At 40.4% G+C, this 26,350-nt stretch overlaps 1 protein-coding gene across 1 annotated transcript in view; it reads right to left on the reverse strand.

The window, feature by feature from the left end:
- Positions 1 to 26,350, reverse strand: part of IQGAP1 (IQ motif containing GTPase activating protein 1) — a 104,752-nt gene that overhangs the window by 66,663 nt on the left and 11,739 nt on the right. Inside the window, exon 3 of the mRNA XM_059057250.2 lies at positions 1,330 to 1,486. Within this exon, the coding sequence (XP_058913233.1) occupies positions 1,330 to 1,486 (157 nt within the window). The remainder of the gene's footprint in view (positions 1 to 1,329; positions 1,487 to 26,350) is intronic.

Below are 26,350 nucleotides of genomic sequence, written 5' to 3' on the forward strand. Positions count from 1 at the left end.
AACTGAGAAAATGTACATAAAGCACTCAGTGTGGTGTCTGGCAAGTAGAAGATACTCCCTAAATGAGGTATATTCATACTACACATATAAACATCCCCCTCTTAACCTCTACACCTGTTGTTTTTTAGGAAGGTTTACCCTCAAGATGGTTAGAGGTGTAGGCTATTGTCTTTACTGTTGCTGGAGACTGCTCTGTCTGCCTGTTCTGCACATATTTTTTAGAGTCAACAGAACAGCTCAGGAGGTGTCTTCAGAATAACCACTTATTTAAAACTCAGCATATGAGTCTTTGTTTTTTGATGAAGAAAAGTTTCTATTTGGGATGTTAATTTTGGCTTAAGACCTATACTTTCCTTGTTTTCCTTTTAATTTAAATATTAAAAAGCCAAACAAACAAAAAAAACAACTCTTTTGATTCTGTCTTCATCCTTAACTCATTCTGAGCTCTTGCCCAATTCTTACAGTTGACCCCTCTTACATTTGCCCTTGGTTTTGCAATCTTCCACTATCTTCCATACTCATCCTTTTTTCAGATAAGAGCTCTTAGGAAAGCTCCCCACAGAAACTGTGAGCAACGGGAATTTGGTCCTTGTCAACATCCCAACTTAATTAAAGCAGTCTTCTTTATGAGGGCCCTGGGCCACAAAATCAATCACTTATCTCAATTTTCTGAAATCGGATCACTGTCCCATTTTACCTTAAACTTTAATATCATGGGGTGATTTTCTTTCTTTTTTCTTTTTTTTTTTTTTTGAAGTATGCGGGCCTCTCACCGATGCAGCCTCTCCCATTGCGGAGCACAGGCTCCGGAAGCGCAGGTTCAGTGGCCATGGCTCACTGGGCCCGGCCGCTCCGCGGCATGTGGGATCCTCCCGGATGGGGGAACAAACCCGCGTCCCCTACACCGGCAGGCGGACTCCCAACCACTGCGCCACCAGGGAAGCCCCATGGGGTGATTTTCTTCCCCCAAAGTTGCTATTGCTTTCAATTTGCCAACAAATCTCAGAGCTTGGTTAAAATTAGATTTAAAGTAGTAATTCCCCTAGTTACTTGCTCTACCTTCTAAGAAATAAAAAATTCATCAAGGACCATGAAAATTTCTAGATACAAATTACTCATTAGAATTGCGCCAGAAATACGGAAAGCTGAAGTTCTTTTACTACTGTATCTTGACTTTGCACTAAATTTTTTCCACTCTGCCAGGTATTTTATTTTGTTGGAACAAACACACTTACATATATTTCTCAGTAACTCTTTCACAGGATAAAGTATGCTAAACTTCTCTCTCAAGTTTACAGAAATTTAAGCACCAAGCAAGGAAGGACTCACCTTGTATCTGGTCTGCTCTCGATCATAGATCTTCTTCAGTGACACCACTTTAGGGGAGAAGAAGTTTCCTAGTTTGGCAAGATAGACCCCATTCCGAAGCCCCTCTTCCAGTTCTGTGGTGGGAGGCAGGTCTTCCCCCAGGCATGCTTCCATCCACCTGCACAGAAGGAGGGAGGACATGAGAAAAGAGAGGGAAGGTATGAACCCCTCCCCTCTTCAAAGATTTCAAGCTTAATTTCCATTCTCCTTGGACAAGTTTAAGTTGAACATAAGCAATAGTGTTTGAAGACTCAACTTCACACACATCCTTGTTCTGGCCCAGTCAGATCTCAGAGGCAGGGAACTTAGGAAAATTCCCAAGTATAAACGCCACCCTCTTCTCCACCCTACTTTCCTCTCCTGCAGCAAGACAGCCAGCTGGCTCCCCAGTTCCTAAATGCCCCACGAGCTTCAGCCCAGACTGTCTCCCTTACTCCTTTAGTTGCACCTTAAGAATTCCTAAGAAAAACCTTTTGTAACTACAGCCACCATCTCTCAACTGTTCAGAAACTTAAATTTGCAGCTGAAGTTCTCTTCTGGTTTGAGAATTCAGCATCCATAGTGAATTTCTAGGTTCAGATTTTCTAGTTGTTTTGGGGTTACCAAAATAGTCAATCACCTCAGCTAAAATACTTAAGGAAACTCCAATGGAAGCAGTAAAAGTGAATTCTTATGTGTTTTTTTTAGAGGGGAAAGGAAGTTGTAATGGAAAACTATATTGTCCCCCTCGGACACCTCTCACAAGATTTCAGGGAATCCCAAGATAAAACAAAGTCAAGTTTATTTGCATATATTTTCTACCAACAGAAATGTAGTTAACTAAAAAAGTCATTTAGGGCAATCGTTTTAAACTTTTTTTTGAATCACAGAATCCTTTGACTAAGGAAAGCTACAGATCCTTCCCCCCAAAAATGTATATATACTTAAATTTAATATATAATTTCAGAGATTTCATTGACTCCAGATTGAAAACCCCTAATTTATAAGTATGCTACTCAAATTTTACAAGGCTACTGTTATCCCCAAATTCTTTACCATTCTTTATGGGGGTTGAGGTGGACCACTAGATGATGCCTGGTCTGTTTCCCTAGTAATAAATCTTTGAAAAGCCAAATGGGGAAAGAAAAAAATCCAAAGATACAGCAGAATGAAGTAAAAGCTAGATTTACTGCCAAATGGGACAACATAAGAATGAAACATTTATAATGTTAATTGATACCTAGAGTTTAAATTAAAAGACAAATAAAACTGGAAGCCACATTTAAATATGCCATATTTTATACACACACACACACACGCACCCATGAAAATTTATAAGAAAACTTTAACATACCAATAGAAAAAGAGACCAAATAATATATAAATGTATTTATAATCCCATTTATGTGTGTTTCTATATAATTCTTTACATTAATAAAATTGCCTGAAAGAGCTTGAATTTACATACTTTAAAAATTATTAGTTTTATAATTCAGAATAAAATTTCTTGTATTAATTCTATCTTTTCAAACTGAGATTACCACTCAGAATCTTTAAAAAATAATGAGGGAATTCCCTGGAGGTCTAGTGGTTAGGACTCAGTGCTTTCACTGCTGGGGCCCAGGTTCAATCTGTGGTCGGGAGCTAGGATTCCAGCAAAAAAAAAAAGAAGGAAAAGCAACAATGTTCCTGTTTTTCTCAAGTTCTATAGAATAGTTAATCAACTTCACTTTCAAATCTATTCTACTTCTAAAGCAGCTAGCATACTGTCTGACACATAGTAGATACTTAAATAAATACTAGCTGGATCGATGTATGGGCCAGAGAATTTTCTGGTTATTTCCTACACCCAATGATATTATGTTTTCTCTTCTGGCTTTTCTTTTAGGTAGTAGAACTGAAATGTCATAAGGGGAAAAAGAAGAAACAAATGAATTTTCCAGAAGAGTTACCATAGTAACTAAATTAGATATCAATTTGTAGCAGCTACAGAATCCAAACTGTGCTTCTCCAAGAGCCTAAGACCATAGGGCAATATGGAAAAGAACATAGGTCAATGGTATGGAAAATAGCTGTAGTCTAAGGACACATCTCATATAATCGTCCATCCAATATTTTACTGCTAAAAAGGATACAGCAAACAGCTCCTGGCAATCTCTGCTCTCAGGGGACAGTCTAACTTATGTTCGCATAAACAGGGACAAACCTAGGATAAATCTTAAGCCCCAAACAGCCCTTGACCACATAATAGTATGAAGAAAAAGTTACTTATTTTCCTCTCAAAACGGAGAAGACTGTGGATAAACAACACAGTAGTGCTTTTGGCTTGAATCAGAGCCAGCTACCAGGGCTGTAGCTGGCTGGTACAGCTCAGCTGGAGAGGTTCTCCTCTCCTCTGAGATCACTGGATTAAAATCAGAGTAAAAGGAGGGACCACAGCCACATCTCCCACAATCCTTTACCTTCGCCTTCTCTTGTCTAACTGCTATAAAACAGTCCTGACTGATGACAAGACTCACAAGCTTTCTATAGCGGAGTAGAATACCCTAAATATCACACAAGTGTCAGGCCTGAAGAAAAGCCACCTGTGGGCTTCCCTGGTGGCGCAGTGGTTGAGAGTCCGCCTGCCGCTGCAGGCAACATGGGTTCATGCCCCGGTCCGGGAAGATCCCACATGCTGCAGAGCGGCTGGGCCAGTGAGCCATGGCCGCTGAGCCTGAGCGTCTGAAGCCTGTGCTCCGCAATGGGAGAGGCCACAACAGTGAGAGGCCCACTTACCGCAAAAAAAAAAAAAAAAAAAAAATCCACCTGTGATCTGGTGAAAAGGAATAAGCAGAGAGGGAGAGCTAGAGGAAACAGGCAAAGCACAGAAGTGTCTCTAAACAACCGCCACAAGCTCAAAACTGCCCTCCAGTTCCCTGTGTGGCTCACCCTCCATTCTAAGCTCTGCTCCACAGCAGAGAATCACCTGGTTTATTTATAAGAATAAAGTTAGTTAAATTAGGACCAAACTGCTTTGAAAAATTAACAGCATTAAGTAGGGTGCTATATTACTAGATTCTTAATCTTAGCATCAGTTTGGATTCTACTATAATTCTAAGAAGATGCAACAAATTCTCCTGTCCTTCTCTACAGCCCATCTGAGATTCCCCCTCTGCCACAAACTCACAGCATCACAAAATGTGAGAGCAAGGAACTGAATGCACTTCTAGGGCAAATCCCTTTGGGGTTTTCCCCCCAATATAACACATATCCATTAAACAAAATTACAAAACATTTCTCAACATTTTATGAATATTTTCCATGTTACTATACAGTTTCTCAAGACTTTGAGTTACATTAAAATTCTACCAAGTGCTAATCAGTCACCTATGTTGGACATTTATATCATTTCTAAATGTTTTCAACCATTAAATAATTCTGCAAAGAACGTCTTTGTACACAATGTTCTTCCGTATTTAGAATTAATTCCTTCGAAAACTCGAAAACAAAAAATGTTATTGCTCAAAAGCTTACCCAAAGGCTGTACCTATTTGTACAACTCTCTCATTTTACAAATAAGAGTAAGGCGTATCAAAGGTAACCTGCTAGCTAGTGACAAAGGTGCGATAAGAGGACCCTATTTCTAATTTAGAATCCTTCTCACTAAACCACTATTGCTCTTACCACATCATCCCAAAAGCCTAACAGAGCTGAGCTCCACAGGGCTGTAAACAGGACAGTTTCAGATATCCCATACAGGAAAAAGGCTGGTATCTCTCCAAGTTCTGTCCACTTAATAGGGTTTTAAATATTTCAGTTTAACTGTAATACCACCAGTAATTCTCAACTCAGACACAAAGCTTCCTTATAAAAACTTAAGCATTTAAATTAACTTTATAAATACATTTAAGAATAAATCTATGCATTGATTCTTATCTTACACCGGGCACAAAAATCCACTCAAAACGGATTAAAGACTTGAATGCAAGACTTGAAACCATAAACTCCTTTAAGAAGACAGTGGGTAAGCTCCTTGACATCAGTCTTGGAGATGAGTTTTTTGAATTTGACACCTAAAGCAAAGGCATCAAAAGCAAAAATAGGGCTTCCCTGGTGGCACAGTGGTTGGGAGTCCGCCTGCCAATGCAGGGGACACGGGTTCGTGCCCCGGTCCGGGAAGAGCCCACATGCCGTGGAGCGGCTGGGCCCGTGAGCCATGGCCGCTGAGCCTGAGCGTCTGAAGCCTGTGCTCCGCAACTGGAGAGGCCACAACAGTGAGAGGCTCACATACCGCAAAAAAAAAAAAAAGACAAGAGAAAGAAAGTGTTGGTGAGGATGTGAAGAAAAGGGAACCCTTGTGCACTATTCGTGGTGTAGACAAAGAATGTCCTCTGCCATTTCAGTAAACACAGAGCGTTGAGTCCATCAAGCCATCAGCCACTGCAGCAGCCCCTGACGGTACACCCTAAGGGGAATTCAGGATGGAGAAAAACAGGTTGCCCGCCACCAAGCCATGAACCTCTACATCCAGCCCCAACGGTATACCCTGAGGGGATTCAAGAGAGAGAAAAAAAGGATACTGGCTCTATGTAAGGTGCATATCAAAGGAATAATTTCAATAAGCCCAGACTCTTGTACCTTCCCGTGAGTAGAAAAGCACTTAATTCATTAACTTGAGATGTCTGGGTTTCTTGTTTTGTTTTGTTTTAATAGCAGTAATCTTACGATGTTCTGACTACCTGGGTTTTGTTTTTTTTCTTCAAAAAACTCTTATTTATCCTGGCTCCTCCCTTACCTCTTTGGAACAGTCCTTCAGAGCTATCTGAAAGGCTGTCTCCTGGTCTTTAAGTCCTCATTAAGTCTGCCGAATAAAACGTAATTCTCAACTTTTAGGTTGTACATTTTTTTTCAGCCAACAGTGGGAATATAAATTGGTGTAGCCACTATGGAGGCAATATGGAGGTTCTTCAAAAAATTAAAAATAGAACTGCCATATCATCCAGCAATCCCACTTCTGGGTATACAGACATCCCTGGGTATCAACAGGGGATTGGTTCCAGGACCCACGTAGATAGGTACCAAAATCCAAGGATGCTCAAATCCTGTACATAAAATGTCATCATATTTGCATACAACCTAAGCACACTCTCCTGTATACTTTAAATCATCTGTAGATTACTATAATACCTAATACAATGTAAATGCTATGTAAATAGTTGTCAATATAATGTAAATGTTATGTAAATAATTGCTGCCAAGCAGCAAACTCAAGTTTTGCTTTTTGGAACTTTCTGGAATTATTTTTTCCCTGAATATTTTCAATCCACAGTTGATTGACTCCACCGATGCTGAACCTGCAGATATGGAGGGATAACTGTATAGCCAAAAGAAATGAAAACAGGATATCGAATATAAATCTGCACTCTCATGTCCACCACAGCATTATTCACAATAGCCAAGATATGGAAACACTAAGTACCCAGGAATGGATGAATGGATAAAGAGGTTGTGGTATATGTCTACAAAGAAATATTATTCAGCCATGAGAAAGAAGGAAATCCTGCCATTTGTGACAACATGGATGGACCTTGACGGCATTATGCTAAGTGAAATAAATCAGACAGAGAAAACCAAAAACTGTATGGTATCCCTTATACGTGGAATCTTAAAAAAAAAAGTCAAACTTTAGTGCTTTCCAGGAGGTAGGGTATGGAGAAAATAGGGAGAGGTTGGTAAAAGGATACAAACTTTCAGCTTTAAGCTGAATAAGGTCTGAGGATCTAACATAAACCAGTGACTATAGTTGATAACATTATATTGTATAATTAAAATTTGTTAAGAGAGTAGAACTTAAATGTCTTCACCAAAAAAAAAAAAAAAAAAAAAGATAAACGTGAGGTGATGGATATGTTAACTCATCCTTTCACAATGTATACATGCATCAAATCACCACAACATACTTATTTTAAATATCCTATAATTTTACATGCTATTTATACCTCAGTAAAGCAGAAATTTAACAAATAAATCAATCTATGCACAAAAGAAAAGTCACTGGTCAACACAATTCTCATATTACCAATTCTCATGTTTAAAACTGTCTTAATAGTCAAAGAACTTCACAGTTGGAAGGCTCATTAAAGCTCTTCCAGTCTACCCCAACTCCTCCACTCCCCTCTCACCTCCCACTCCCTCCCCCACTTTAATGCCTGAATGCTTCCAAAACAACTTGGCCAAATCATGATGTAAGCTGACCCTGAACACTGATGCTGACATAGAATCACACATTCAAGTTAACCCATTTCATCTCAGGATTCCAGCAGCCAAAAAGTTTTTATTAAGTCAGCAGTTAGCTCCCCATTGATACCCTAAGCTAAGCTGCCTTCTGGAGCAAGACAACATATGGAATTAAAATATAATGTGACCAGTACTGGCCAGGGACTTTTAAAGATGTGGATTTATGTCCTGTCCCTGTTACTTATCAAGACAGCAAGTCACTTACCCAGTTTCTTCATTTGTTAAAAAGGAATAACAGTATTTTCCAAATAAGGCTGTTGTTGAGGATTAAATAAGATTACACGTGAAATACAGTGCTTAGCACAGTGCTTGGCTGGGTATTTAAAAAATATTTGTGCTTTTCCTCCTTTCCCCTCATATGATGAGTCACATGCTGACACTTTTGTCAGTGAAATGATTCCAGTCCCTTCAAGTACTCTTCATGAAAAGAGAAGAACAGCACCTACCTCACAGGACGATTGTGAGGATTAAAAGAGATAACACACATGAAGAGTTAAGAACAGTGCCTGGAATAGAGTAAGCGCTCAGAGCGTTAGCTGGTATTACTACTAGTGTTAGACATGACTCCCTGCCCCTCTCATCTTTCTCATTCATCTCTGAACACTATGCTCCAGGTGTGGTCTGACTGGCCTGAAATGGAACCAGAATTATCACTCCTTCATTCTGAACACTCCAAAACCACAGACAAAGCCTCGATTAAATTATTTTACAACACTTTTCCATTCAACAGAGATTCTTATATTTTTTTCTCCAAATATGCAGCTGCTAAACCCAATCTCTACAGCTCCATATTAGAACTATTATTTGCACTCATCTCTACTATGTTTCTTCATGTTTGATTCAGCCCATTGTCCCGAATGTCAACACCTTTTGGGATCCTAATTCTGTTATCCAAAATACCAACTTCGCTTCCAGCTTCACATCATCCACAAATATTAATGGGTTTTAAAGAATGATGAGGAGGAGTTCACCAAATGGCCAAGGCAGAGAAGGCCTCTAAGCAGAAGAAATACCATGTACAAAGGCAGGGAGGGCTGAGAAAAAATGGTGGGTTACGGAGTAGTTCAGCACTGACATTGCTAGAAAGGAAAGTAGGAGGTGAAGACGAAAAAAAAGAGCAGGCTGGATGGTGCAAGGCCTGTCTGTCATGCTAAGAAACCTTTCCTTCTGTCATGAGAGACGCTGAAGGATTTTAAGTGGGAGGTGACCTGATCAGATCTGTTTCAGAAAATCACTTTGGCAACAATGTGGGGTTTTAACATTTTTCTTCAAGTACAAATGTTTCTACAGGTACAAATGTTTTAACAAAGAAGTCACTTTAAAAAAAAAAGTTCTGAGAATATTATACCAAGTGGTGACACCAGCACACCCAATCTGTGATCAGGTCTCTCAGCTATGACCACAGATAGAACTCAGCGACGAAACTGTTATATGAAGGAAATGCAGAATAGAGTTGTTAGTCCTTCCTCCCACAAAAAGGGATTAAACTTTCAACATTTTCTCCTCCTCAAGTTTAACCCTAGAACTGCTTTAACAAATCTAACTCAAATGAAAATTACTAAAAAAAAAAAAAAAAAAAAATTAAGTGACATCTGATCTGAATCACAACTATTAAACAGGAAAACAGTCACATCTGAATGGTTCATTTTCTATAAATAACGCCAAAAAAAAAAATCTCTAACACCACCTGGCAGATATTAAGTTAAATACTTTACATGCATTATTTCACTTGATCCTTGCAAAAACCCCATAAGGTAAGTAGTATTACTATTCTTATTTTACTGATATAAGAAAACTATGGGCTCCTCAAAGTAAAGTAACTTGTCCAAAATTACCCATCTAGTAAGTGGCTATGGCTGAGCTCACACTTGAACCCAAGATGGTGTGATTCTAAAGTGCAAACTGAGGTGCTACATTCGAGCAATTTATTCAAAAATAATAAAAGCTACTACCCTCCTTAATACTCAATAATAAAAGCTCAAGTTCTGGAGCTGGGCCTCCTGAGGCACCCTAAACCACAGTGCATGACCTCATTAACAACACTTACTCTACCAAGGACCAAGAGAGAGGCCTATAAAATATTAAACATTGAAGTTGACACAATTACTGTGAAAAGTGCTTATATAAAAGTCTATCTTTAATATAATTGCATAATAATTCTTATAGTCCTGATATAGCTTTCATATCTAGTGTATTTTGAGAAAGCTTTGTTTTATTCATATTTTAAATCAATTTTCCAAAAAAAATCTACTCTGACAGCTAAATATCCATTTAGGAAACATTTCTAATGGCTCACTCTGTGCAACACTTATCAGTGGCATAAAATGCGCTAACTACCTGGAGATCACCCTCTGGGAACAGAGATGCTTAAACTACTAGCTACAATAGTAGATGATATTTGAACTAGGCTTTTAAGAGAAATTGTATTTAGAGAGGTGAAAATGGGAAATAAACACATTTAAGATAAAGGAGAACAGCATAAAAAAGAGGGCAAAAAGGCATGAAAACAAATGGCATATTTAGGGAACGACAAATCATTGTGGTAGAGGAGTAGAAGATGTACCTGGAACAACAGAATTTTAATCTGCAGGCAATGGGAACCGCAAAAGTTTTTGAATAGAAGAGTAGCTTGGTCAGATCTGACACTCAGTATGGTAGCTAGGACAACAGCACAGAAGATAGATTCAACAGAGAAATATTAGGCAACTACTTCAGGAATCCAGGTGAGAGATAATAAGGTCTCCAACTAGGGCAATGGCAGAAACAGAAAGAAAAATGATGAGTAATTTCAAAGGAAGAATTGACCCCATTTGACAATCTGTTAGATGGCTGGGAGTGGGGGTTAGAAGGGCACTGAGGAAGATGAGGTTTAACAGACAATTGGAAAAGAAAAGAAAAACAAAGTTAGCTGCTGACCTCACATTTTGCTACTGACTTTAAACATCAAGTGGATTAGAGATTTTAAAACATAAAAAAATGAAAGGAGGAAAAAAATATAAATGAATGGTTGTATAATCTTGAAATGAGAAAGGCCTTTCCAAACAAGACTGTGAGGCAGAAATCATTTTGAAAAGGGGGAAATAAGCTGTCTACACAAAAAGCAGTTAAACTTCTACAAGGAAATTTTTTTAAAAATTGAAAGATAAGCTGGAGGGAAAATTTGCAACCTATAACAAGGAGCTAGTAATCTCTCATAATCTTCCTTCTTTAAAATTTTTTGGCTGCACGGCATGCGGATCTCAGTTCCGTCACCAGGCATTGAACTTGTTCCCCACCCCTCCTGCACTGGAAGGGTGGAGTCTTAACCACTGAACCACCAGGGAAGTGCCCTCTCCCATAATCTTTATGGGCTTTCTCTAGCTGTGGCGAGTGGGGGCTACTCTTTGTTGTAGTGCGTGGGCTTCTCATTGTGGTGGCTTCTCTTGTTGTGGAGCATGGGCTCTAGGCGCGTGGGCTTCAGTATTTGTGGCACCTGGGCTCAGTAGTTGTGGCTCGCAGGCTTAGTTGCTCCGCGGCATGTGGGATCTTCCCGGACCAGGGCTCAAACCCGTGTAGCCTGCATTGGCAGGCGGATTCTTAACCACTGTGCCACCAGGGAAGCCCTCCCATAATCTTTAGATGCATATATATATATATATATATTTTAATGCTTGAAATAAATGACAAATATTTCCCTAGGAAAATGCGCTAGAAACACAAACAGGCAATTCACAAAAGAATATAAGTAGCCAGCAATTATGGGAAAAAAATTTAAATCTCACTACTAATCAAAGGAATGCAAATTAAAGTAACAATAACACCATTTTCAGCTAGTAGACTGGCAAAGATAAAAAAGAATGATAGCAGGGGGCTTCCCTGGTGGCACAATGGTTGAGAATCTGCCTGCCAATGCAGGGGACATAGGTTCGAGCCCTGGTCTGGGAAGATCCCACATGCCGTGGAGCAACTAGGCCTGTGAGCCACAAATACTGAGCCTGCGCGTCTGGAGCCTGTGCTCCACAACAAGAGAGGCCGCGATAGTGAGAGGCCTGCGCACCGCGATGAAGAGTGGCCCCTGCTTGCGGCAACTAGAGAAAGCCCTCGCACAGAAACAAAGACCCAACACGGACAAAAATAAACAATTATTTTTAAAAAAAGGCATAAGGTTCACGCCAAAAAAGAAAAAAAGAACGAAAGAAACTTATTATTGTCCAGTATGTGCGAAACTCAATGTTCTCACACTGTTCCACAAGAAAATCTGGCAATACATACCATCTATAGGAAACTTGCAAAAACTTCAATAAAAGGAAAAAGGTTGTTTTGTTTTTAAAAGATGATTTGGTGACTTGTGGCAGGGATGGCTAAATAAAAGATTATGCCATTAAACAAGGCTGGGAACACAAGGAGAAGCAGGCCAGAATGATAAGTTCATGCCTGAAATATGTTCAGCTTGAAAGGTCAATGATACATTTAGGTAGAGACATCCTGCCGGCTGTTGGAAATACAAGTCTGAAAAACTCAGGAGAGAGACCAGGTTTGACCAGGGACCCAGATTTGAAAAGTGGCACCAGGACTTCCCTGGTGGCACAGTGGTTAAGAATCCGTCTGCCAATGAAGGGGACATGGGTTCAATCCCTGGGCCGGGAAGATCTCACATGCCATGGAGCAACTAAGCCCAGGCACCACAACTACTGAGCCCGCCAGCCACCACAACTACTGAGCCCACCAGCCACAACTACTGAAGCCCACATGCTCTAGAACCCATGTGCCACAATTGTTGAGCCCGCATGCTGCAACTACTGAAGCCTGCATGCCTAGAGCCCATGCTCCGCAACAAGAGAAGCCACCGCAATGAGAAGCCTGCGCACCGCAATGAAAAGTAGCCTCCCGCTTGCCGCAACTAGAGAAAGCCCACGCGCAGAAACGAAGCCCCAATGCAGCCAAAAAAAAAAAGAGAGAAGAAAGAACAGTGGCACCACAGGAGTGGACGAGCTCCCTAGAGAAAGACTGTAGAGACAAATTTTAAAGTTCAAGGACAGTGCCTTGGAAAAACACCAACATTTAAGAGGTGAATATTACAGAGAAAGAACAGTTACTATGGTAAAATAAGAACTATGAGAGAATCACGTGATGGCAAGCAAGGAAGAAAAAATTTTCAGGAAGCTGGGAGAGGTCACCAACTACAAATGCTGCAGAGAGATGGGAGGCAAAGAGAAAAGGATATGGCAAATAAGGAAGAATGTCATCTGGGACCCCAATAGGGGGGAGTCTCAGTGGAGTGATGAGGCAGGAGGATCAGATTACTATAACTAGAGAAGTCACTAGAAGTAGGGAACTAGAGACAGCAAATGTAGAGTTCTTTTTCAAGAAATCTAAGAAGGGAAGAAGAGAAATTGGGGGGATAAAGAAAGGGTTAGTCTGAAGTGGCGGCATGTCTCTGTCTTTTTTAAATAACTGAAGAATAGGCACATATTTGCTCCCTGCAAGAAAAGAATAAGAAAGAGGGACTAAAGACACAAGAAATAAAGGAATAAAAAAGAAGGTTCTGAAGAACACAATGGGCAGTTATCTATGGAAGGGAACATACCCACTTCTTCAGTGAGAAAAGAGGGAAGGAAATAAGAATGAGCAAGAATGACATATCTAACTAACCTATCTTTTTTTTTTTTTTTTTTTTTTTTTTTTATCTGGTACGCGGGCCTCTGACTGTTGTGGCCTCTCCCATTGCGGGGCAAGCTCCGGACGCGCAGGCTCAGCGGCCATGGCTCACGGACCCAACCGCTCCGCGGCACGTGGGATCCTCCCGGACCAGGGCACGAACCCGTGTCCCCTGCATCGGCAGGCGGACTCTCAACCACTGCGCCACCAGGGAAGCCCCCTAACTAACCTATCTTGAGCTTCAGTTTCCTGTGTGTAAAACAGGATTTGGAACAGCACCTACTCTCATAAGACTGTTGTGAAGATTGAGACAAGGTATACAAGCACTAGTAGGCTCTAAATAATGGTAGCAACGTGTTTGTGTATGCGTGGGGGAGAGCTAGATCCCAGAAATAAACCTACTTCTAGAGCCTGATACCCAGTAACTTGTGTAATACCTGTCTACTTTGTCTTATTGATATCATTTGTCAAAGAGAGCATATACTTGGCCCTACCCATTCCACCACTCAGCAAGACAACGAAATGACTATTCAGAGAACTCTAGTGTGGTAAGCCTTAAAACAAGCCCAGACCAAGAGCATATGGAGAAAAGAATCAGGGTGGGAATCTGAATTAGGGGTCTGTGAAACCAGATGAACAAGTCCTGCAGACCACATGACTTCAGTGGTTTCCCGGCTCTGTGCAATACAGAAGGGGAACATACCAATGCCGGAACTGACTACTCCAAACCACTGAGATTCAGTTCCTCCAGGAGCAGCTCCGCTGGCACCACACCCAGTTTGCAGAGCAAACGCCCCCCCCCCCCCCCCCCCCCCCCGCCGAATGTCAGTATTACTCACTGCTAAAAACCTCCCAAGTTGGGCCATCTTTCCTTGTAAATAGGATTTTACTAAGCGCTAACACATTTGAGTACCATCTAGGCACTGGAAACAGCCTAGTAATTTCAATACAGTGTGGCAAAAACAAGTCTTGAGAAAAAAGAATGTTTATTATTCAATAAAGCATTCCTCACCATATGAAGAGGGAGGGGAATGAGAACTGGTTTCCAAAAGAAAATGACATTTATGCCTTGAAGGATGTGTGTGTGCACGCATGGGGGAGAACATGTCAAGCTAAAGGAAGAGAATGTACAGACCTTTTGAAGGATTTGAAACAGGAAGGAAATGATTAGATCTGATTTAAAAGATCACTCCAAGCACAACGGATTAGGAGGGGGGACTATTAAGGGGTGCAGAACTACTAAAGAAAGTACAGCAGTAACCCAGGCAAGAAATGACAAAGGCTAGTCTTCCAAGCCATACAAGCAAAATGAGAAATCTTGATAGTATCTGTTTTTTTTTTTTCTTTTTTATTTTTTCTGTACACGGGCCTCTCACTGCTGTGGCCTCTCCCGTTGCGGAGCACAGGCTCCAGACACGCAGGCTCAGCGGCCATGGCTCACGGGCCCAGCCACTCCACGGCATGTGGGATCTTCCCAGACCGGGGCACGAACCTGTGTCCCCTGCATCGGCAGGCGGACTCTCAACCACTGCGCCACCAGGGAAGCCCTAGTATCTGTTTTAAAAGAAACTTCTGAGTATTTATTAAACCAATCTGAACAGCTATAGGAATAGTGAGAAACAGAAGGGACTTTTTTTTTCTTTGTCTTAAGTTAACTTAGTTAACCTCTGTGTTTCTTGATACCTAAAACAGACCTGTCCCTGAACAAATCATTTCACTCTGCTGAACTGGACAAGGTATGTCAAGTTTACTTGCCAATATTAAATTTCTAATTGTTATATTCCAAAAGGGTCCCTCGTCTTACTAGAGTGGTAAAAACTAGACTATGGTGATGGTTGCACCACTTGGTAAATTTACTAAAAATTGTTGACTTACACACTGAAAATCAGAGAATTTTATGGTATGTAAACGGTACCTCAATGAAATTTTAAAAGAAAAAAAAAAAGTTCCTGAGTGAATAGGATTAACTTACTTCCAGACCAAGTATTCAGAAGCAGAGCCTAGTGAAATATTACTGTGTTCAACCTATCCACCCACCCACCTCTACTTTACCATACATCAGGAAGCATGAAAGACCTTTTAACACTAAATGGAAAAAAAAAAAAAAAAAGACTTCAAAGTGAGCTCAAGTCTCAGCCTAGTCACTGCTGGTTGTGAGCAGCTCTTGAGAAAAAAAAAAACAGGTGAGACTCCTCTACTAGGTGGAAGACAGGCACATATTTCTTTGCAAAAAAGCAGTTCTCTGAGTCACTGCCTACTGAGGCAGCTGTCAGAGCCCAGGGGAACAAGGAGAGGCTGCAGAGCAAAAACATGCCAAAAAGTTAATTTTCAGATCTAGTCGTTAGTGAGAACGTATCAGGAGGCGGGTTAACTGTTGAGTCTGAAACTCACTAAGGACATAGCCCTTGCCCTCCAAGGCTCACAGTCAATTAGGGAAGAGAAAATAATAAAGCACTTACAATATATTGTGAAAAGCTATACTAAAGATACGTGGGCGGGGGAGGGGGGACGATAGAGACACAAGAGAGGAGCATCTAACTCAGACCTGGGGTAAGGGTGGGTATCCAAGTAAACTTCTCGGAGGAGGAGCTGCCTGAATTTTTCTTAGATCGGCAATATATTGATACAGGTCAAAAATTTTTAAGTATAAAAAGATACCCAGTTAAAAGGAAGAAAATCTCATGAAGTGCATAGACAAGTGTCATATGCTGCAGAGATTAAGTAAAATAAGTACTGAAAATTTTCCAATGGGCATAGCAATTAGGTCACTGGTGATCTGAGCAAGAGAAATTTCAGTGGGAGAAAGGAGGGCACACGAATCGCATCCATGTGAGGTAAGATTTAAAAAGTGGATATAAGGAATAAAGACAAGTTTTCCTTGAAGGAAAAAAGAAAGGACAATAATCCTACACAGGGTCTAGGATTGAGGGAGTATATCTGGAATCGGTGAGGATGTTTATGTGCTAAAGAGAAAGAACTGGGGCTTCCCTGGTGGCGCAGTGGTTGAGAGTTGGCCTGCCGGTGCAGGGGACGCGGGTTCGTGCCCTGGTCCGGGAGGATCCCGCATGCCGCGGAGCGGCTGGGCCCGTGGGCCGTGGCCGCTGGGCCTGTGCGTCCGGAGCCTGTGCTCCGCAGCGGGAGAGGCCATGGCAGTGAGAGGTCCGCGTACCACAAAAAAAAAAAAAAAAAAGAGAGAGAGAGAGAGAGAGAGAGAACGAACTGGCAGAAAAAAGCTCAAGCTCAAGTTATAGTTAAGAAAATAATACTGGACAAGAACCCTAGAAAACAAGGAGGGGTAGGATCCAGACCACAGAGAGAAGACTGAGTCTTAAGAAGAAAAATTGTTCTCCCATTGCTACAGGGAAGGAGGTTAACATGGCATGGTAAACGAGATAAATTTTTTAGGACCAGAAAAATGGAGGAAGTTTGTAGAGAAAATAGAGGTCATCAAATTGTGATATGGGAAGCTAGGGATGGAGATGCCTACTAAGAATAAAGGTTGATAAAACTTTTGATCAGCCCCACCCATCTCTGACAATTCAAATGTTACTTCCAAAAGGCACCTCCTCCATGAACTCTTCCATAATCTACCACTGGAAATAATCTCTTCTTTCTCCAAATTTCCTCTAGACTTTCTTTTTAACCGTTTTGTTTTTTTGTTTTTGGCTGCGTTGGGTCTTCGTTGCTGCACATGGGCTTTCTCTAGTTGCGGCAAGGCGGGGCTACTCTTCATTGCAGCACATGGGCTCAGTAGCTGTGGGCTCTAGAGCGCAGGCTCAGTAGTTGTGGCGCACGGGCTTAGTTGTTCTGCGGCATGTGGGATCTTCCCAGACCAGGGATCGAACCCGTGTCCCCTGAACTGGCAGTCCAATTCTTAACCACTGTGCCACCAGGGAAGTCCCTCCTCTAGACTTTCTTACAGCACTTTGTATCTCTTTGCCTCTTAGTGTTATTTAAGGACATAACGGTGGAATCCTTTTCTGATTTCTATTTGAAGCATGGTGCTCAATAAATAACTGCTGAATGACACAGACCGTCCTTTCTCTCTTGCTTGAGGACCACAGTCCTGGTCTCAATTACAGCCAAATAATAAAAGAAAAAGAAATTACCCTAAACTCTCATCGCCATCAATACTGAAATTCTCTTTACCACAGCCCCCACATTCCACACAACTTTTCACCAATTCAGTGGAATATTCCTGAGCATCTACTTTGTGAAAAGCACTGTGGAAGGAGCTGCTGTTGGACACCAACAAGTAGAAAAAGACTGTCTCACTAAAGAGACTGTCTAAAGGAGCACAAAAGAGTAAGACAAATATACATATAGTTATGCTGTCCCTTCTCTGCCATACAATTTCAGACTATACTGCAAAACTCAGCCATAAAATAATCTCTCCCTTAAACTTTCACACATTAACTGTTTGCATCATTTCCTTGGCAATCTATATTGCCTTGTGACATTAGTTAGATCTTTCAGCCTTCGATGTTGAGTAACTTTTCTAATGGTTATACACTGACTGTTCAATTAATCCATAAGTCCCCTAAGGGCAGGACTGGGTTATACTTTCACATCTTCTCCAGTTCTATCAGAGGGTCCTGAACAATGGAGGAGCTCAAAAAATTTTTACCTGTTTTATTGTATTGGAGGTGTTTTTCCCAACTTTTTTAGCCATGTCAGAAAAAAAAGAGCAATGGAATATTATCAAGTCATTCAAAATAAAAATACCATTTAATAACAGGAAATGAAAATAAAACTATTTTAAGTAACTTGAGAAAGCACTTAGGTTAGAACATAATCTTCCATTAACTGTTATACAGTCTATGCTTGAAAATCTGCAACATGGTCTCAAAGCAAGTTTTTGGGGAATTTTTTTGGAAATCTCTTATTGCTATAAAGTTCTTCCTCATATTAAGCAGATTTCCATTGCCTAGTTCTGTTCCTCTGGTACCACATATGATAAACTGAACCCCTTTACCATTTTTCAGGAATTTTAAAATAATATAGGCAAAATATTAACAGCTGAACAAATTCCTATACTGGATGAGAGGTTGATCTTCTGAGATTCTATGATTCTATATTCTCTCTAAATTTTTTAAATTTTCATTTATTTGTTTATTTTTATTTATTTTATTTTGCGTTGGATCTTCGCTGCTGCACACGGGCTTTCTCTCTTGCGGTGAGTGGGGGTTACTCTTCTTTGCTGCATGGAGGCTTCTGTTTGTAGTGGCTTCTTTTGTTGCGGAGCACGGGCTCTAGGAGCATGGGCTTCAGTAGCTGTGGCTCGCGGGCTAAGTAGTTGTGGCTCGTGGGCTCTAGAGCACAGACTCAGTACTTGTGGTGCGTGGGCTTAGTTGCTCCACGGCACGTGGGATCTTCCCAGACCAAGGATCAAACCCGTGTCCCCTGCATTGGCAGGCGGGTTCTTAACCACCGTGCCACCAGGGAAGTCTCAATATATTCTAAATCTTGTTTCCATATTAAATGATCTGTTCAATAATTCCTCATACATCACAATCTCTAGACCCTTTTTAATCCTGTACATGCTCATCCAAAATGCTCTAGTCATGGAGCAACAACCAAGTCTCAACTAGTGGACCAACACCCATTGCCTGGGAGTGGTTCCTCAGATAAGATTTCTGATCTATCAGCAGTACCTGCCATGGGTGTGAAGGAAGCCCACCACATATCTATCATCCCCGCTCTAGACTAGCAAGGTCCCTCTTAAAGTATGGCCTCCAGAACTGAAAACCAACTTCAGGTAGCCTCTGATCAGTACAGAGGACAATGGAACCATCGTTTCCTTTGCTGCATATACCACATTTCTATTAGTGAGTTAATAAACATCTCATGTTTGTTTCATTTTGGTTTTTTCCCCACTAATCCTACTTCTCTCTCTATCCTGTATTTAGACACTCCATTTTTTGAATGGAGTTTGAACCTCATTTCTCACTATTAAATTTCATCATTAGATTCAAGGTATTTTGAAAGCAAAATCTTTCATGCAGTGTATTAACCATCCCAGCAACACAACTGAAGATCTGATCAACATACCACTGATGCATGCATAAGTCCCAACACAAACGTTTTACTTGTAACATGACCTACTGAACTTTCTTTGAATTAAAGATCCAGCAGCTCCTTTTTCTGAGCTAAAATGTATGTAACATAAATTCACCATTTTTAACCTTTCTAAAGTAAGCAATTCAGTGGGTTTTAGTATATTCACAGTGTTGTGCAACCAGCATGACTATCTAATTCCAGAAAATTGTCACCACCCAAAAAGGAATCCTTTGCCCATTAAGCAGTCACTCACCATTTAGCAGCTCTTTTTGAATATGATTTATTCAACTGGCTACAAATCTTAATTACATTACAGTCTAGTCCACATTTATCCAATCTGTCTGCGAAACTATCACAAGACATACTTTCAAATGCCTTACTGAAATCTAGACATTACTCTGTTTCTCTGATTCACCAATCTGGTGACCCTGCCCAAAAGGCAAGGATGTTACTGTGACAGGGCCTTTCTCAGAGAGTCCTGGTTGACTAGTAAGCATCCCTTCGTTTCTCACCATAAGCCATCTATTTGACAAAATAGATGCTATGGAATTTTGCCAGAAACTAGTTCACTAGACTAGAATTTGTGATATCTTCTCCTTTTTAATAACTAGTATATTTTCAATCCCCCACTTTTTTAAAAAAAAACATACTCTTGTTCTTCACAATGTCTTAAAGATCACTGGCAACAGTTCAGCAATTACACCTACCCAATTAATACAATAATGGCTTTAATGTAAGCTCTATCAACCAAGAACATGAGAACTCAATGGAGAAAGGAAAGAAACTACAGATAAAACATAAAACAGTTAATTTAAGAACTGACCATGAACAGGTCTCAAATTCTTAGCTGAAACAGTCCCACAGATCCATTATTCTGAGAGAGCTCCCAAACAAGTATACCCTGGAACACTAGTCCTAAGAAAGACGACCTGTGAGGAAAGAGTCTGATAGTAAACTAGGTTGGAGGAATACTGTTTACACTACCCTCTCCCTTGGAGATTCAGAATTTACAGCCCATGATAGTCTAAACAGTCCACCAGCTAAATAATCTGTTTAACCCAGTATTTCTTTTTTTTGGTATTTGTTTGTTTGTTTGTTTTCTGTACGTGGGCCTCTCACTGTTGTGGCCTCTCCCGTTGCAGAGCACAGGCTCCAGACGTGCAGGCTCAGCGGCCATGGCTCACTGGCGCAGCCACTCTGCGGCATGTGGGATCTTCCCAGACTGGGGCACGAACCCGCGTCCCCTACATCGGCAGGCGGACTCTCAACCACTGCGCCACCAGGGAAGCCCTAACCCAGTATTTCTGAAACACATTTGACCACCAACACCTTTCCTCCTTAACGAGAGGAAATTAATAGAATACGCCTCAAAAGTGGTTAAGAATCCATCTGCTAATGCAGGGGACATGGGTTTGAGATCCCACATGCCATGGAATAACTAAGCCCATGAGCCTGCACCCTAGAGCTTGCGAGCCACAGCTACTGAAGCCCGTGCACATAGAGCCCATGCTCCGCAACAAGAGAAGCCATGCAATGAGAAGCCTGCGCAAGGCAAGGAAGAGTAGCCCCTGTTCACTGCAATTAGAGAAAGCCCGTGTGCAGCAATGAAGACCCAATGCAGCCAAAAATAAATAAATAAATAAACTTATTTATTTAAAAAAAAAATAGTGATACAGAAGTCAGCTACAGTTTTCAAAAGTTCTTCAAAACTATACTCTCAGGCTTCCCTGGTGGTGCAGTGGTTGAGAGTCCGCCTGCCGATGCAGGGGACACGGGTTCGTGCCCGGGTCCGGGAAGATCCCACATGCTGCGGAGCAGCTGGGCCCGTGAGCCATGGCCACTGAGCCTGCGCGACCAGAGCCTGTGCTCCGCAACGGGAGAGGCCACAACAGTGAGGCCCGCGTACAGAAAAAAAAAAAAAACAACAAAAAACTATACTCTCCTTTAATACAAAGAATAAATTATGTTAGTTTGACAAGTCTATTCATCTCTTCACAGTATATATGTCAAAGTTGTTCATCCAAAACCTGTTTTCTCAATGCCAACTTCATTACACTATTAATCTTTTAAACATAATACAACTTGCTTGAAAGCACTCTGGGGACTTCCTTGGTGGTCCAGTGGGTAAGACTCCATACTCCCAATGCAGGGGGCCTGGGTCTGATCCCTGGTCAGGGAACTAGATCCCTCATGCATGCTGCAACTGAGTCTGCATGCTGCAACTAAGAAGCCCACATGCCACAACTAAAAAAAAAAAGAGAGAGATCCTGCATGCCTCAACGGAGATCTTGCGTGGTGCCACAGCTAAGACCCAGGGCAGCCAAAAAGGAAGGGAAGGAAGGAAAGGAAAGAAAGGAAGGGAAGGAAGGAAAGAAAGGGAAGGAAGGGAAGGAAGGGAGGAGGACAAACTCTGGAAACTTCTAGCTAATTTTTCTAAAAGGATATTTAAGCCATATGTTTCAAAAATCTCAGAAGTTGAAGCTGCCTTGTTCTGAAAATAAAAATTAAAAATTAAATCTCAGTTCATAGACCAGAGAAGTTTGGCAAGTTCCAGAGCACATTTTATAAGAGAGCCATTGCTGGTGCTCAATATTTAAGATACTATCCAAACACCAACTAGAGAAAAAAAAATAAAGCAGGAGCTCTATCTCACTCTTCACACCAAAATAAATTCCAAATGGATCTAAGGGTCAAATGTTAAAATTCTTTACATCCTAAAAATACTAGAAGAAAGCCTGGGGGAATGTTTTTGTATAATCTCAGTATAGATAAGGACTCTCTAAAAATGATACAAAGCCCAAAAGCTAAAAATAAAAGGAATAGAGACAAAGATGTAGAGAACGGACATGCGGACACGAGGGGGGAAGGGGAGGGGGAGATGAATTAGGAGATTAGGACTGACATATATACACTACCATGTGTAAAACAGATAGCTAGTGGGAACCTGCTATATAGCACAGGGAGCTCAGCTCGGTGCTCTGTGATGACCTAGATGGGTGGGATATGGGAGTGGGAGGGAGGTCCAAGAGGGAGGGGACAGATGTACACGTATAGCTGATTCACTTCATTGTACAGCAGAAACTCACACACCATTGTAAAGCAATTATACTCCAATAAAATAAATAAATAAATAAAAATAAAAGATTAGTAAAATCAGATATGTTTTAAAATTCTAAATTATTTTAAACACCTTAAAATAAAAAGTTAAAAGACAAGCTGGAATAATTACTTACTACACGTAAATACAAAGGATCAATCTCCTCAGTATAAAAAGAGCTCTTACATCAGTAAGACCAATAACAACAGGGAAATGAGCAAAGGATTCTGCCAAAACAGTTGACAGAAAAGGAAATAAATACAAATGGCTTTTAAACATATGTAAAGATGCTTGGCTTCACTCAGAGTAAGATAATCTGAAAATGAAACTATAATTAAAATACCATTTTCACCTATGAAATTCATAAATATGAAAAAAAAACTTATGATACTCTAGGTCAGTGAAATATAGGGAAAGCAGTTCTCTCACATATCACTGATGTACATATAAACTGGTACAACCTCCAAAGAGAGCAAACTGACAATATTTATCAAAGCTAAATGTAGATATTCCCATTAACTTAGAAATTCTACTTTTAGAAATTCCACTTTTAGAAATTTATTCTACAATACTCACAAGTGCAAGATGGCAGACATACAAAGCTGCTAACTACAACACTACTGATAAGAGAAAAAGCTGGGGGGGAAATGTCCACTGATGGGTTAAACCCATACACTGAAAAACTAAGCAACTGTGAAGGAAAAAAAATGAAGCACTATAACATATTCATGTGGAATATGTTACAAGATACAAAGCAGAATGTATAGTGCTATAACTTCTATACGAGGAAACAAAAGGGATTTGTATTTAGATGCACAGACTCTTGGAAGGATATACAATCATAACAGTGGTTCCATCTGGGAAGATCTGGGTGGCTGGGAAACAGGACTAGGGAGACTTTTTTTTCTTTCTTTTTTTACTGAATATCCTAGCAGAGCCTCTGAATTAAGTGTCATATCCATATATTACCTATTTTTAAATGATTAAGAAAAAGTTTTAAAAGTTGAGACCAAATCCACGTAAAACACATTTTTGTAGGTAATTCTCAAGTTTTTAAAGGAAAACCCCCAAAGTCAAGCCATTGTCTAGCACTACCTCTTCAAACTAGCAATGATTAAAAAGCACTGTCCAAAGTAATGACATAGTAATATGTCTTCAGGGCAGAAAAACATTTTGTTGTAATAGTCATGTAAGTGGTAAGTAACTTTTGTCTCCTTTTAGCTGTTTTAAAGGTCATCTGAGATGTATGTTATTTGTAATAAAATGATCTGCTATACCATGAGACTTTTTCTATTAAAAAAATTTTTTTTTCAGCCACGCCGCTCAGCTTGCAGGATCTTAGTTCCCCAACCAGGGATTGAGCCCAAACCCTCGTCAGTGAAAGCTTGGGGTCCTAACAACTGGACCACCAAGGAATTCCCTTAAATTTTATTTTTATATCATTTTCTATTTTTAATGATCATAGGTATTTTTCCTTTTCTAATTCTGCCCCATTCTCTCTTTTTACACTTCAGTTCCTCTGCTTCAATTTTAAAGGAAGACTAATTAATCCTATTCAAGAAACTATTCTTAGTTTTTTATGTTGCTGATTAATGACCCCTAGCAACAGGCTGATACTTTCTACCTTATGGATAAATACCTATCACAACAATAGTATTTCCTTCGACTACAAAAGTCTCCCAATTTTTCTTAAAGCCAGAGTTCTCTCAATCTGCAGATATCTGCCCCAACAGAAGCCAAGCCCTGGGCTGGCAGCTGCCTCTCCAATGCTCCTTCTGCTTTCTGTTATGATTTCCAATGAGTCAACAGGAAGGTATTCAGAATAAGGAAGAAATAAAGGCCTTGAGGCAGGCCTTTCCTCCACCCACAACACCAAAAAATACAATTCTTGCCAAACAATCCAAGGCAATTTCCAATGCCACTCCTGTCTGCATGAGGTCACTACTGAAAAAACAAGCAACTGGGAAGAAGGAATGCCTTTCTAAGCTGAATCAATAGGTGCCAGAAAGAAGAAAACCAACCAGGCACTCTCTAGTCTCCCCAGTCACTGTATGTAACCATATAACCTCTACTGCATCCATTTCCAACTCCAGAAGACCTCTTAGCGAGCAGGAGTTAGGTCAAAAAAGTTAAATATACACATTTATCACAGACCAGTTATGTTTCTAGACACCTATAAAAATCACTTAGATTTTATGTTTACTGTATTTCTTGTAAGCATTCATGCCCAAATTTTTCATCAATCAGTTAACTGTTACTTATCTATGTCTATCACTATCTTTAGCTCTGCAGTGAATAAGAAAAAGTGTAAGACAGAGTCCAACAATTTGTTAGACACTAAAATACACGAGACATGGGACTTCCCTGGTGGCACAGTGGTTGGGACTCTGTGCTCCCAATGCAGGGGGCCCAGGTTTGATCCCTGGCCAGGGAACTATATCCCACATGGATGCCACAACTAAGAGTTTGCATGCCGCAACTAAAAGAGCCTGCGTGCCGCAACTAAGACTCAACACAACCAAATAAATAATAAATAAATATATTTTAAAAAATACATGAGACAAATCAGAGAACTGCCCTCATACAGGCAGAGTGGCAGGTAAAAGAGACTGCAATTAGAAGCAGGAAACAGCTCACATTCCCTCACCCACTTGACAGCTAGGCAATTGTTTAATGTCTGGGAACTAAGTGACTTAATTTTTGACTTAAATTCTGTCCCTTTAGTGCCTGTAGAGGTTGACAGCAGTAGTGATGGTGTCACACAGACCTGGGCTTGAATTCCACAGTTACATGACCTTGAAACACATGATACTAACTCATTTTTTTCCTTCTTTAAAATAAAAATAATGCCTATCTCACCATAATGTTGTATGTAAAGTACATCACTGTTCTGTTTAATTACTGGTAGATACTGTTGCTGTATTTATTATTTTTAGAAGCACAAGTAGTACTGCAGTGACAGACTGATCCAGGGAAGAGCAAAGGCTTTGGAGTCTTTGCCAAGCCTGAAATCTGGATCTATCACTTAAGAGATGGGTGAGTCAACCTCTCTGAGCTTTGCTTTTTTTTTTCCAGTTAAATGTAGATAAGAATAAGCACCTCATGGGACTTCAAAAATAGCTAATTAGACAATGCATATGAAGTGCTTAGCACAGTGCCCAGCACATGATAAGTGCTCAATAAATGGTATTGATGATGATGATGATGAAGGAGGAGAGAGGGGAAGGACATTGACCTTGGGTCAGACAGGTAATATTGTATATCATGATGTCCTTGCAAATCGCAGGGTTGGTTTTTGGTTTGGGGGGTTTTGTTTTGTTTTGTTTCCTCTTAGCTGGTGTAAATGTATTTGAAGTATTGAGGTTTATATAATAAAATACCTTATTGAAAAATAATTCTTTCCAACGTACAATTATAAGAAAAAAAATTTTTAAACATTCAAACTTAAGCAAGTAGACTTTCTCTTCAACATAAACCATTAACCACAAATAAAGATGTTAAAAAAAAAAAAAAAACCATAAACCATTAACCAGACCTTTCATTTATATGTTTATAAGATTTTTTGATTCACACACTGTCAAAGCACAGGGATCAATGAGATTACCAGAAGCTCTGTCAGAAGAAAAATCAAACAGCAGTCCTGATTTGATCAGGTAGGCAATGGGACCTCTGCATTCATGTGGCACTTCACTCAGCTTGCTCAAAGATATGGTCTCTAGGCAACCAAGTCCCAAATTAAACAAACAACACCAGTCATATGAATCACTTCCGGATGGTCTCACTTTGCCTACTAGCACTTTCTTACATAAATACTTCCTGTGAAAGGGTTTATTTAGCAGCCACAATTGGAAACAACCCTGAGTCCATCAAATACCACATGGCTTAAAAATGTTCAAAACAGGTCCTGCTACCAAAAGGTATCCCCATTGC

This window comes from Kogia breviceps, chromosome 3 (genome assembly GCF_026419965.1).
Source record: "Kogia breviceps isolate mKogBre1 chromosome 3, mKogBre1 haplotype 1, whole genome shotgun sequence".
Lineage (NCBI taxonomy): Eukaryota > Metazoa > Chordata > Mammalia > Artiodactyla > Physeteridae > Kogia > Kogia breviceps.